We start from the raw sequence: 14615 nt of genomic DNA, 5'->3' as shown, positions 1-14615 counted from the left end.
AGGGGGGAAGGAAGGGACTTGGGGGTGGGGGGGCAGATCAAGGCTTCTGCAGTGAGGGAGGAGTGGGACTGGGGCAGGTACTGGGGCAAGCGCTGCCCAGCTGGGGTGGAGCAGGAGCGGGACAGAGCCTCAGCTCATCTGGAGGTATGTGGGGAGGGTGGCTGCTGCTGCTGCATGCCGCTCATCCAGGAGCCACTGGTTTGGCACTTGCCTGCTTATCCAGCAGCTCCCACTGCTGCTCCCAACGCTCATCTGGGAAGGCATGGGGGGGAGTGCCCCCAAATCTGCGCAGGGTGGGGCGGGCTGGGAAGAGCCCCATGCAGCCCTGGCCCCAGCCTGCTCTGCCCTGCCTGGCTCTGCCCCATGCAGGTCTGGAGGCACATGTCCCCCTGCCCCCCCATTCCCTCCTGGACAAACGGTGGGAGGAGTGGCGGGAGCCGCCGGGCCAGTGGTTCGCAGCAGTGGGAGCTGACACCCCCCACACCCAGCACTCCCGGGACAAGCCTTGGCTCCATCCCGCACCTGCCCTGCCCTGCCCTGCCCTGCCCTGCCCTAGCTGGGCAACACTTGCTCCAGCCCCTGCCCCAGCCCCACTCCTCCCTCACTGCGAGGACCACAATTTGCCTCCCCACACCCCTTCCCTCCCCACTCCCCTTCTACCACACCAGACTTACCAGCTGCACGCAGCTCTCCAAGCTGTTGGGCTGGTACAGAAATTAGATTGGTATCAGCTGATATGCCTTCTTAAAAATTGGCTATCAGTATTAGCCCCAAAAATCTCTTATTGGTGCACCCTAAGGAATATATAGTACATTGAAGAAGGAAAAAACCAAATTGTTTCAAGTAATGGTGGTGATTGCTAGTATCGAGGGGAGGAAGTATAGGGCCCAAGATTGAATTTAGGTCTCTCCATTGCCACATCTTTGCCTTGATCTGCTGTGCAACCTAAGGAACTTAGAATCATAGAAAATTAAGGTTGGAAGGGACCTCAGGAAGTCATCTAGTCTAACCCCTTGCCCAAAGCAGGACCATTCCCAGCTAGATCATCTCAGCCAAAGCTTTGTCTACCCAGGTCTTAAACCTCTAAGGATGGAGATTCTACAACTTCTCTGAGTAACCTGTTCCAGTGCTTTACTAACCACCTAGTGAGATATGGGTTTTTTTCCCCTAGTAATTACCTAAACTTCCCTTGCTGCGACTTGAGACCATTGCTCCTTGTTCTATTATCTGCCACCACTGAGAACAGTCTAGCTCCATCCTCTTTGGAGCCACCCTTCAGGTAGTTGAAGGGTGCTATTAAATCCCCCCTCAGGCTTCTCTTCTCCAGACTAAATGAGTACAGTTCCCTCAGCCTCTCCTCTAAAATCATATGTCCTAGCCCTCTAACCATTTTTGTTGCCCTCTACTGGACTCTTTACCAAGTTGTCCACATCCTTTCTGTAGTTGGGGGGGAGGGGTGCAAAACTGGACTTCAGATATAGCTTCACTAGTGTTAAATACAGGGGAATAATTAGGGATCTACCTTATTTGCAATTTTGCATTTTTTGCAGAAACCACGGAAAGAAAACAGTTTCTGTAAACCCTGTGAAAATGGTTATCCCCACAATTTTGGCATGGAATCGCCAGGAAAAAAAACTTAGTAAAAATAAAATGTGACTTTTGGAAGTGGCTGCAGCTGTTTCTGGGTGCGCCACATCTCTCCACTCCCTGGCCAGTGCTTGCAGGGAAGGCGGCAAGTACGGCTGGTCAGGGGGTGCACCGCTGCTCTTAGGGGGTGCATGTGCACCCCCAGGTACCCCTTACACATTGCCACTGACAAGCATATTGGTCAGTCATGACTTGCCCTTGGTGAATCCATGCTGACTGTCCCTAATCACCTTCTCCAAGTGCTTAGAAATGGATTCCTTGAGGACCTGCTCCATGATTTTTCCAGGGACTGAAGTGAAGCTGGCTAGTCTGTACTGGATCCTCCTCTTTCTCTTTCTTAAAGATGGGTACTGTATTTTCCCTTTCCCATCATCCAGGACCTCTCCTGATTGCCATGAGTTTTCAAAGATAATGGCCAGTGGCTCTGTAATCACATCAGCCAACTCCCTCAGCACCTATGGATGCACTGCATCTGGCCCCACGGACGTGTACACATCCAGCTTCTCTAAATAGTTCCTAACTTGTTCTTTTGCCACTGTTGGCTGCTCACCTTCTCCCCAAACTGTGTTCCAGGTGCACTAATTTGGTAGCTGACCTTGCCAGTGAAGACTGAGTTATAAACAGGCATTGAGTACTTTGGCCTTTTCCTCATCATTTGGCACTAAGTTGCCTCCCATGTTCAGTCAGGGACCCATGCTTTCCCTGATCTTCCTCTTGTTGATGACATACTTGTTGATGACATAGATGATTACCCATCATGTCCCTTGCTAGCTGCAACTTCAATTGCGCTTTGGCTTTCCTGATTTTATCTCTGTACACCCAAGTAATACTTTTATACTCCTCCCTAGTAGTTTGTCCAAGTTTCTACTTTTCATAAGCTTCCTTTTGTGAAATTTCTGTTACTTTTCCATCTTCTTTATATTAAATTTGAGTTAAATTCTGGATTGACCCTGGTTGTTGTTCATGCAACACCTATCACAATACAGCTTTGATCTTTGTCAGGGCCTCTAGACAATAGTGGTAGACAGATAAAAATTGTTTCAGATGTTGCATTGATTCAGATGTTGCTTTAGTGAATTCTCTCTTTCTGTGCTAATAAATTCTAGTAGCAATTTTTTTCTTTAACTAGATCTGCTCTTTTGAAGTATGGATTACGCCAGTGAGTGTTTCAGCTTCCAAAAAGCAAGGTTAGTTTAGGGATTTCCTAAGCAGTAAAATTGAGATTGTGCCAGAACACACCCTGGTTTACCTTCTGTCCATCTTTCTGACAAACTGAAACTGATACATTATCCTTCATCTCAGTAAGCTGTTCATGTTGGGAACTGCTTGCCTATTAAAAGATGCTATTTGCTGCATAGCACCCTCTGCTGCCTTGTATTTATATTGCAGGCTGCAGCTAGCTGGATGGAGCTGGTTTAGCTGCGGCAGGGAGTGGGGGAGCGGGCCCAGACCCCAAGCAGCACGGGGGAGGGGGCCCAGACGAGGCAGGGGGCATGGGGCTGCATCCCTGCCTGCTCTTCTCCTCCTCCCCCCACCCTGTCATTCTTGATGGGGAATTGGCTAGTATAAATATGTTGACCAGAAAAGAAAGATCAAGGAAGCTGTGGGTCCATTTTTAAATGGGCAGTGTGAATTCTTAACAGAAGATGCCAAGAAAACTTCTTTGCATCAGTTTTTACAAAAAATTAGGCTGCAACCAGACAGCTAATAAAGACCGTTTGTTTAAGGAAGGTGACAAGCTGAGGGATAAGGTAACAGAAGAAGGTCAGAGCTTTAGATGGGTCTGAATGAATTCAAGTCAGCAGGGTGATAAACTGCACCCCAAACTATTGAAGTATCTGGCAGAGGAAATAGGCAAGGTACCAGAGAACTGGGAAAGAGCTGCCTTTACATGTGCTTGGGCATGTGTGGGGGGGTGTATTTTAATTAGAGCAGTTCCTAGAGAGATGCTCTAATTTAAAATGTCTTACCATCACATGTATTAGTCCCCCACACATTTAAAATTGGCTGTGGGATGCTTTATCTAAACCTCATTTGATGAAGTTTAGATAAAGTGCCCCCGTAGCCATTTTAAAACATGCAGGGGCTTATATGCATGATGGTAAGGCCATGCTGGAGCATTATCATTAGAATATGGAGATGACTTGATTAATCTAAAAATGCAATTTCAAAGAGGGGAAAAAGGAGGACCAGGGCAATACCGAACAGTTAACCTCACCTCAATATTTAGGATATTCTCCAGTAACTTCCCAAGGTAATCCATTTTTAAGCAATAGAAGTAGAAAATACTGATTATGAGCAGTCAGTGTGAATTTACTATGAATAAATTGTGCCAAACAAATTAGATTTACTTCTTTGACAAGATAACTTGTTGGATGGAAGAAGAGAACGCAGTTGATAGGGTATTTGGACTTCAGCTTGTGACAGAGTCCCACTTGAACTACTTATAATCAAACTGGAGAAATGTGAGCTAGACAAAACTACTATAAGATGGGTAAACAACTGACTCAGTAGCTGCAAGAAAGGGGTAATAATGAATGGATCCATGTCAGAATGGCAGGAAGTTTTGAGTGGAGTCTCCCAGAGGTCTGTTCTGGGCCCAGTGCTGTTCAGTGTGTTTTACTAGTGATTTGGATGCTGAAATGGAGAGCTTCTTGAGCAAATTTACAGATGACAAAACTGGAAAGGACTGCAAACACACTAAGAGACAGGAGTGCAATTCAGAAGGATCTTGAGAGCTTGAAAAGGTGGGCGGGAGCTAACAGAATGACGGTCAATGCTGACAAATGCAAGGAGCTGTACCTTGAAGAACACTAATTAAAAAAAAAAGATAAAATGTGTGGCACATTGCTGGTTGGCAGGACTGTAAAGAACGATCTAATAGTTTTGGTGGGTCACAGATTCAGTATCAGTTTGCAGTGTGAAGCACAAAAATAATAAAGGATTTAGAAGGGAAGCCAAATGATGTGAGGTTGAAGGAAATAGTCATGTTTAGCTTGTGGAAAAGCACTTAAGAGGGAACATGACAGCGGCTTCCAAATACTTGAAGGGCTCCCATAAAGAAGAGGGAGAACACTGTTTCTCTTTTGCTGCAAAGAGTAGGATGCAGACAGTGGCTTGAAGTTGCAGCAAAGTAGATTTAGTTCAGATATTAGGAAAAGCTTCTTCACTATTAGAACACCAAGGCAGTGCGATAGTTTTTCTCCTCCTCCCCACTGCCTCCCCCAGAAGACAGTGTGTCTGTTTCTTGCTGGACTCTGCTGTTTCAGCAGAAAGCAGAACATACCTCCCTTCACAATCCCCACATTGTGCTGGCGGAAAACACAGGCTGACAACGGGCTGGCCCAGACTGCCTGTCAGGGCTGCCCTATGCACTGCTGCCATCTGTTGTTAGGCATACTATGGAGCCTGCAGAGTATCTAATGTTATAAAAGCCTAAGTCTGTGTGTCTGTCTGTAATGCTTTATTTGCACTCTAATTGGCTGATGGAAACAGCCAATCGGAGTGCTCCAAGCATGAGGGAGCACCATCATGATTCCGAAGTGGTGCTGAGGACTGGACAGAGGGTGGAGGAGTTGAGGCCAGCGCTGCTGGCCTGAACTCCCCCACCCCGCTCCCTGCAAGAGGCAGAACAGTGTCAGCATGGGGCGTTAGGTGGTGGCACTCCATCCCAGTCCCTCCCCTGGGTCATTCTTGACAGGCAGTTGGCTAGTGCTAGAATATGTACACAGCCCTGTCACCCCCTCTGCTGCAGTATAAGCACTGCAGGCTCTCCAGTCTTCAGGGCCTCAGCATTTGAATATCTGTACATGGGGCTTTGAGTAAGTTTTTCTACCAGGAGAACAAACCTGTGATAATTCTCTTGGATTATCTGAATGTTTGTGCACAACTGTAGATAAGCTTCTGAGTATCACAGTATCTTCCTCACCCACAACGATTTTTGCCTTTAAGTATTTATCTCCAATGAGAGTAGGGATGTGAATGGTTAAATGTTTACATGTTGATAACCAATAATATCTTACCAGTTATTATTTAGCATGGGGTGGGGAGCAGTTCAGTAGGGAAGAGGTGGGGAAAGGGAAACAGTGCAGTGTCTCTGAAGGAGGCAGGGCAGGCAAGAAGGAAGGGGGGAGGAGCAAGAAGGGGGAGGGAGGACTAGTACTTAGTATTGTGGGGAGCTGCAAGGGGCCTGGTCCTTCTTGTGGCAGCACAGGCCTGGCCCCTTCTGTGCTGTCCACTCTGAGGTGTGCATGCATCTGCCACCAGCAATGAGCTGAGCTGGGACTCCACGGACCCCAGTGCAGCTACTTGCAGCCCTCCCTGCTGCCTACCACAAGCAGCCTGGGTTCTGTGGTTGGCAGCGGGGGCCTACCTGGAGTCCAGGCTGCTTGTGGAAGGCAGTGGGGAGGCTTCAAGCGGCTGCACTGGTTTGTGGAGCCCTGGCCTAGCTCATTGCCAGTGGCAGGTGTACATGTACCTTGGGATGGATGGCAGGGAAACTGCGAGGGGCCCGATTCTTCTTGTGGCAGTACAGCCCTGGCTCCTTCCCCATCATCTGCCCCGAGGCACAGGTACGCCTGCTGCCAGCAATGAGTCAGGACAGGGCTCTGTGGACCCTGCAGCCCCTGCTCCTGGGCAGCTGCACACCAGTGGCTGTAGTGGGCAAGGGGTTTTCCCAGCTTGCTGCTGCCACCAGCGTGTGGCTGCCGGAGGCTGGGGATGGATGCAGGCACAGCAGCAAACCTCACCACAGCCCTATAAAGCCGTGGGCTACTTCAGCAGGTGAGGTGCTTTCCCAGCCCACTGCTGCCACCCAGAGAAGAAGTGAGTACAGGTAGGGGCTGATCCCAGCTGGATACATGTTACTGGTTAACTGTTTAACTGATAACATTAGGGGAGTTTAAAAGGGTACTTACTTAATTGCTATTTACAATCCTAGATAAGAGGCAGAGCTATTTAGCCTGTCTGCTGCTGTGAGGCTGCTGATTCAGAAGATAACACACATGCAGTGCGCAGCATACTTTGACATAGTGCTGACTGGGATAGTGAACAGGAAGTATAGTTGTATACGGAGACTTTCCCGGCTGCTGTGTCTCATGGTATCCTACCTGACAGGTTGAGAATAAACCAGAAGCTGGAAGTTGTGGCTGAGCTAGGAGTCTTGGTTTTTGGGAGACAGGACTGCTGCTTCCTTAAAACAGTCTATCCTGCAAGATGTGGGGGTGCCAGAAGGTTGGATGTCCTGGCTTGCATTAGAATTGGATCTCTCAAGCTCCTGGCTTCCTTTTTGAATGCCTCTCCAGCTGCTTTCCAAGCTTTGGGGATCCTCAATGTGACAGACCACCAGGCACCTGGCAGTGGAGCCTGGGCGCCTGAAGCTTTTAAGCTGTCTGCTCTCTATCACCCTACCAGACAGCTTCTGAAGAGACAGTAGCTTGGAAGTCTGGGCTCCCCAGCAGCCAGGTTGAACTGTTGAGGAGCCAGGCAGATGAGCTGGCAGAGAACCAGGCAGGTTTGAAAATATACCTGGGTTCTGTTAAGACTCTGAAATCAAACTGTCCCTATGAAACACTTTGATTATGACAAAGTGGCATTCTCTGAAAAACATTCCATCAGAGCATTTTTGGCCGTTCCAAGTTTCAGAAGTTGGAAAGGGCTGAATTCAGTGCCTGTTTGGCCTGCAGAGTATAAATGTGAAAACTTATCGAGGAGAAAAGTTTCAGTCCTTATATAAAATTAGGATCTTTAATATGCTGACTTGCTCCCCAAAACTCCCTTAAGTCAAACTGACTTAAAAAATGTTGTGCCCCTTCCAAGTTTCTGGCTTTGTTCCTACACAAAAAGAATGAATTATAGGATTCTATTTGTAATACTGCCACCTGAGACCCAATAGGAATGTCATGTGTCTGTCTGTTTATCCAGACTTGCACAGCACTTCTTAGAGTAGAAGCTAAAAATTGCTGTAATTGATCCATTTTTATCTTTCATTCTGGGCGCTGTAGGGTATTGTATAATGAGGCTTTCCCAGAGATAGTCACAAAAATTACTTGAATCTATTTTAAAGAAAAGGCTAAAATCAATAGAAAAAAGGCTATTAAAAATGACAAGCCAGAGTACAGGTAAACATCTGGCACATTCCAGGTCAGAAGTGGCTTCATGCTTTTCTACCCCCAAGACATCAGTTTGGTCCATTTTCTTCATTTGGTTCAGCCATCAGTTAATATACCTTTTAAAGTGAGGAAATAAGATCGATAACAAGTCCCTTATTGCAGGGGTGGTCAGCCTACCACATGAATGCCAGAAGTGGCATAGGCAGCCTGTACGTGGCAGGTAGCAGATTGGGAAGGGGATAGACAGCACAGTGGTAAATAGGACAGGGAGCATAAAGCAGAGCATCCGATCAGGTAGGGAGCACAAGGCAGGAAGCAGAAAGGAGAGCAGCAGCTTGGTCAGGGAACAGATACAGAATCATAGAAAATGAGGGTTGGAAGGGACCTCAAGAGATTCCACCACCTCTCTAGGTAACCTGTTCCAGTGTTTCACCACTCTCCTAGTGAGAGAGTTTTTTCCTAATATCCAACTTAAATTTCCCTTGCTGCAACTTGAGACCATTGCTTCTTGTTCTGTCATCTGCTACCACTACAAACAGAACATTAGTACTCCAGCAGCCCAGGGATCTCACTAGGATATACAGTAAAAGCTTTGTTATTCGGCACCCATGGGGAATGGGGGATGCTGGATAACAAAATATGCTGGTTAACTGAAAGGCCTGAACAGGCGTCTTTGCCTGTTCGGGCCGCCGCCTCTCCCACCATGTCCAGGGCGTCACCACCCCTCCTGCCGCATTGCTGTCCTTCCTGCCACATCACCGCCTCTCCCGTGGGCCCCGAGGGACAGGGAGGCGGGCCCCATGCAGGCTGCCATGACCCAGGCTGCGGGGGCTCAGTGAAACTGGAAGCACTTCTGGTTTCGCTTTTACCTTTTATGAGGGCTAATAGAGCATGCCAGCTTGTAAGGTGCTGGATAACACAGCTTTTACTTTACTACACATGTCTAAGGGTTGCAATATCCATTCTGTTTCCAAGAGGAATATGTAGCAGTTGTTTAAAAAAAAGGACAAGAAGCAACCCTAGGAACCTGCAGTCTGTTTCTGGCTCTGCTACAGACCTGCTGTGCCTCCAGACAATTCATTTTACCCACTGTCTGGTTTACTTAGATAAGGTCTTCAGGGTGGTAACTCTCTTGCTGTGTGTTTTTTGTGGTGCTTAAGGAAAGGCACGAGGGACCCAATCTTCTGCTGGAGCCTTATGCACTAGAAATAGTAAGAGGAAAAGGACAGGACATTGAGGCTGGTTGGACACAACAAGTGAAAGGAGGTCTGAGGTACAGGTGGAGTTGAACCTGGCTTGTATAAACATTTTTGCATCACATTAAAAGGAAATTAATACATAGGATTGCATGGTCTGATTTAAGTATAATGATTCCTTGCCCAAATAATGTAACTGGATATACACATGGCTAGTTAGGATATTTGTGTATGCAAGATCACATGTACAAATTAAAGCACAAGCCTTGCACTGGCAGTCTACTTTTTCTGCTCTCTGAACAGCTGGAGGGTGCATTTTTTCTGCCTTCTATACTTTATAAAACTTATTAACATATTTCTCCATAGAATACTTTCCCTATCAAACTAGGCTTTTCTACCATAGAATGCTTTCTTTGTTGAACTAGTCTTGTTTCCCAAACTGTACTTTTAATACAGAAATTGCTATTATTGAGGGATTGATAATACTGGCAAGTGGCACAAGCTGTGCTCTAAGAAACTTAAGCAAATTTCATACACAATTTACAAATAGAGTAATAGTTTAAGGCCAGAAGGAATTGCTTTAGATTTTTTGGTCTGACTTTCTTTGGGATATAAGCTGTAGAACTTTGCCTAGTAATTTCTCCACAGAACGTAATAATTTGTGATTAAACAAGTTAATATATTATTTGAAAGGAAATGTATGGCTTTTTAAATAGAAATTGTACTCCTAATCAGTCGGTTGTCTTTTGATTTTTCAGTCTTGATTTGTAAGATTCTCTTTCACTTTATACTCCGTTTGTCACATCCCAGGATACTGGTATCAACAGATAATTACCATCAGTGCTTAAACATGTGCATCTTATTTACAATTTGAAAATGTCTTGCCTCAAGTTCCAGACTTTGAATCCTATAATTCCTTTTGTTTCTTAATCTTACATTAGTGAGCTCTTTTAAAACTTTTTCTCCCTGTGAAGGTAATTACGACAGAACAGAGATTGTTTCTTGTTTTTTTGAAAAAGTATCCCACGCGGACACTTTATATGCAGCAATATTGCATTCCTGCAGAGAAATTTGACTGTGAAAAAGTCAGAAAAGTCTGTTTTAAGGTGGATTATGTGATACTCTTTCTACCAGTAGTACCACCATAATAAGGGTCTGATCCTTTTTTCAGTAGAACAAAAAGCAAAGCAATAGTTACTTCAGTGGTACAGAATCAGGCTTAGATTCTTGATGGAGCCAGGATGAAAATACATTTGTTCTAAAGCCATATTTGAGGAGGACAGAAAAGGAATAATAAAAGTTGTGTGTGTATGGAGGTGGGAGGGGAGGTCGTGTGTGTTTCTCTACCACTTCTATCCTGTTGGTTTCCCCAATATTCTCCCTGTCTTGCCTTTCCTTTAACTGAGAGGATTCAAACTGTTGGCAACACTTTTTAAAGCTTATTAAATGCACCTAAGGTGGCATTGCAAAGTAGCCAAAACACAGTAAGGTTATTAAATGTTTTTAAATTTGAAGCACTTAACTGTGGTTCTGAAGTAGTAAAAAGAGCTGGTTGTCTAACTATATGTGTGTTCTGTTTCTGTTAGCAAGCAAATGAGAGAGCTGGAAAAGTCAGGAATGCTGAAAGGAACGCTGAGCGCAGAAAAGCAGTTCTCTCTCATCAGTGGCTGTTCAGACTTAAAAGAAGCACTAGAGGGTGCCACTTTCATTCAGGTAAGTTAAATGCTTGACTGTTCCTAGTAAAAAACAGTTATTTCATCTGGCCTTACTAATATGTTCTAGCCAACCTCAGTTAAAACACAGCAAATAAATTTTGATGATTTAGACCTAAATATTATCTCATAGTTATTAGACTAATTCAGATCAGTATTCCTTGCATCTCATTTCCTGTAGAACTTTATTCTTCCAGTAGACCATTTCAAAACATGATATGAGACCAGAAGGCAATTATACTCCTAAGTGTGTATATTTTTAAAGTGCTAGTTCAACTGATAGACCATTTTATCTTTTAAGTTCTAATTCTATTTGCTTTTTAGATTTTGAGCAAATACAAAAAATGTTTTAATCAACCATATACTTCTCTATTTAACATTCTGCATTTATAAACCATTTTTAGGGTAAAATGTTCTATAGAGGACTGTGTAATTGAACTTCAGAGCAAACTAGTAAAATCAAGTGAAACTTTTTGTATTCTCACCTACTTAAGGTTTTGAAATTTTGCTTTCTTGGGTTATAATTTAACCAAATGGCATCTCAAATTAATCAGTGGTTTATTCCTGATATATCAAGCAACTATTTAAGTTGGAAAAAAATCTATTTCATTAAGTGTTTATATTGTGTCCTTTGCCATATGCAAATATAAAAGAGAGAATGCTGTTTTTCTCCAATCTGTAAATCATGGGGATTTAAAAAATGGGGAGCAAATATAAAAAATGGTATAATTGCATTAATAGGACTTCCAGTAACTGTTCAGAATGCTAAGATGTGCACAGAATGCTGTAGGAGGCAGGAGCAAGATAAGATTGTCAACAAGAGATTCTAAAGAAGATAAAAACAGGGTACCTCCCCAGTACATCAACTCTCATTTGCACCATCCTTATTGCTATGAAATGGAATACAATTTTAAGGTGCAGCTCTCAGTAACTTTAGAAGTGGATATAGCTTCATGCACCCAGATTTAGTCCACATAGGGTATATCTACACAAGACTCTTTACTGTACATTAGACTAATCTAAAGTGCAGTAAAGTGTTACTGCCTACATGTACACAGCAATTACTGCGCAGTAGATTAGTCTAATGTGGCATTTTCTAGTACCTGTACGTACAGGTACTAGAAATTGGCACATTCAAGTAATGTGCCAAAGTGCATGTGTAGATGTTGACTGGGAGCAAATTGGTCCCAGTCAGCCTAAGCAGCAGAGGGCCACAGGAGAGCGGGGATAGCTGTCCTGGCTTGGCATTTCAATCTCCACATGGCTGGCAGGCAGCTGTCCAGCAGCCAAACAGCTCTCCTCCACCCTTTGGAGATCAGGAGCAGCCCCAGTGGCCCCTGCCAGTCCAGGGCTGGCACCAGGAGGAGCCTGGAGCTCTCCCTGGCTGCTGCAGGGGGGCAGGCTGGGCAGGAGCAGCCCTAGTCTGAATCAGTCCCATCAGAAGCAAATTTTCTCCTGACGGGAGCATGTTCAGTTATGTGTGGGGGATGCAATTTAATGTGCCTGAAATTTCTGCACAGAAAATGTAGGTGCATCAATTGCATTTGTAGATGCGCCCACTGAACACCAAATGTTCAAAGTTCTTATTTCTTGTTCTGAAGTTTCCCTAGCCTTATTACAGCCAGTATGTTATTGGTAGCATTTTGGCATTTGTGTATTTGGTTCTCGATAGTCTTATTGCAATAGAAGTTTAACTACAAATACACTTTTCCCAATATGTCAAGGTCAGGCATTTCTGTATGGAAAAGAGTCCATGTCATTAGATTATTATATCCTTAGTACTCTCTCAAAAGGTTAATCTCCCTTTTTTTTAAAGATGTTGGATATGGATGAGGAGAAAACTATCATGAATTGTCACATTCCACAAAAACTCTAATGTTGTCAGAGTCAACATATAAAGGATTTTTAAAAATAGCTTACTTAGGAGAAAGTGTTACAAAGTCACAAAATAAATATAATTTAACCATGTAGAATAGAAGTTGATAATTAAGAACATGTAAATGTGACAACTACAACAGTATTAAAACTACAATATCAGTGCACTCTCAAACACTCATTTAGTTCTGTGTTTTTGTTCTGGCTCTCCTGTAATCAAACTTGTTTTGGAACACTATCAACATGTCCAGTCTCAGAAGTGGAATATAATTGAACATTGACCAAACTTCTGCCAGAATATGCAGTAGCTCAAATATTCAGAAGAGAAGTGACTGCTGGAAAATCAGCACTTCCTGTGAATTACAGCGCCCAGTGGAGCCATGCTAACGCAACCTATGAAATTGCATATGCAGAGTGAATAGCACAGGTCTTCTGTGTGACCCTATCCAGAGCCTTCTGGGCACGAGGGGCAAGGTGGATAGCCAGGTGGCTGAATGGAAGATGGGAACCCTAATTTTAGCAGGAAGATACCTGATTTTTTAAAACAATTGTGGGGCATAATGAGGAAAAAGCTGGTGAAAAAGCAATTATCTTCCAGAACTGTACAAAGAGAATTTAGAATCCCATTCTTTTTATTTGAACACATTGAGGTGGAAAATCCACCACTTCCCTAAGTAGTTTGTCCCAATGGTCTCTCATCCTTACGGCTTTAAAATAAGTGCTTTTTCTAATGTGAATGTCAGGCTTTCACTTCTAGGCATGCGTTCTTGTTGTGCATTTCTTTGCTTGATTAAAGAGCTCATTAATATTCATTTTATCTCACTATGAAGTTACTTGCATATTGATCAAGTCATTTCAGTCTTTTTGATTAAATTAAATAGCTCGAGCCCTTTAAGTATCCAACAGCAGGGCATTTTCTCCAGCTTTTGAATAATTTTTTATGATTTGTTTTGCTTCATTTTCAATCTGTTAGCATTTTAAAAATGTGGACGCTAGCATTGTATGTGCTACTCTAGTCTTTTCAGTGCCCCATACTGAGGTAAAAATCCCCTCCCTGTTCCAATATGCTATTCCCCTGTTTCTCTGTTGAAAGATCATGTTAGCCATGTTTGCCATAGAATTGCATTGTCCTGTAGGGTTGTTCCATCCTCTTTGTAGTGCTGCCTGGCTAAACTGATGGCACTCATGAAGAAAATTGCAAAACTGGGTAATGTGGGGTTAGTTAAGTAATGTATTTTTATCCTTTTTGGGCTCTGTGACTGAAGTTGAACAGGCATTAGTAATGAAGTTACTTGCTCTGAACAACAAACGGTAGGTCTTGAGTACAGTAATCTGATATTTCAGGAACTGGAGCACTGCAGCGTGTCTTTTTTTAAACTGTAGTAAAGTACAAAATGTCTCTGTCAGGATGCTGGCTCTCACTGTACTGAGTTAGTGTTTATCTGTACAGTATCATATACTAGATATTTTCCTGCTATTTAAGAGCTAGTGATTTTTAGCAAGCATCAAATGTCACATTTGTGTTGTTATTACATTTTGGGATATTTGAGTAGTTGTTTTTGTTTCTTTGGTTCTGAGAAGAATTACCGTAGCTAAGTTAGGAATTAAGTTGTCATATAAAAAAATTAGTAAGTTATACCTGAACTGTCAGTGTCATGACACCGATCTAGCAAAGCATTCATTGTTCATAACATGCAAATAGTATACAAATAATAATAAGGTAAATGGCCATGAGCTAAGACCCCCAACAATGCCTCCTTCTGAACATCATTTTCATCAGTCTTTACAAACCCTTACAACGTGGATTTTGTAGTGTCTGATGAAGGAGGCTATCACTTATGAAAGCTTATGCCTCTCTGAACTTGTTAGTCTCTAAGGTATGACTCTGCCTTTACTTCTGCCTGACTTTAGAGTAACGTGGCCTACTACTTTTCTCTGTGTGGCTCAGTTTGTAAGCCACAGAATGCTGTATTTATTATTCACGATCATTAAGCACTTACAAAATACTTAAAGGGTGTAATGGTTGCATTTTTCAGTCATCTTGGTAATTTTTATAAGCTAGTTATTTAGAGTGC

General features: G+C 43.6%; 1 protein-coding gene and 1 long non-coding RNA gene across 7 annotated transcripts in view; one reads left to right on the top strand and one right to left on the bottom strand.

Moving 5' to 3' along the window:
• CRYL1 (crystallin lambda 1) overlaps nt 1-14615 on the top strand; it is a 120777-nt gene that overhangs the window by 21523 nt on the left and 84639 nt on the right. For both annotated transcript variants that reach the window (XM_019524868.1, XM_019524869.1), the window contains exon 3: nt 10540-10666. In XM_019524868.1, coding sequence (XP_019380413.1) covers nt 10540-10666 — 127 coding nt within the window. The remainder of the gene's footprint in view (nt 1-10539; nt 10667-14615) is intronic.
• Nucleotides 1-14615, bottom strand: part of LOC109302918 — a 44085-nt gene that overhangs the window by 18960 nt on the left and 10510 nt on the right. The window lies entirely within an intron of this gene.

Source organism: Gavialis gangeticus, unplaced genomic scaffold (genome assembly GCF_001723915.1).
Source record: "Gavialis gangeticus isolate Ggan-Ray unplaced genomic scaffold, GavGan_comp1, whole genome shotgun sequence".
Lineage (NCBI taxonomy): Eukaryota > Metazoa > Chordata > Crocodylia > Gavialidae > Gavialis > Gavialis gangeticus.
This window is presented reverse-complemented; position numbering and strand designations above follow the sequence as displayed.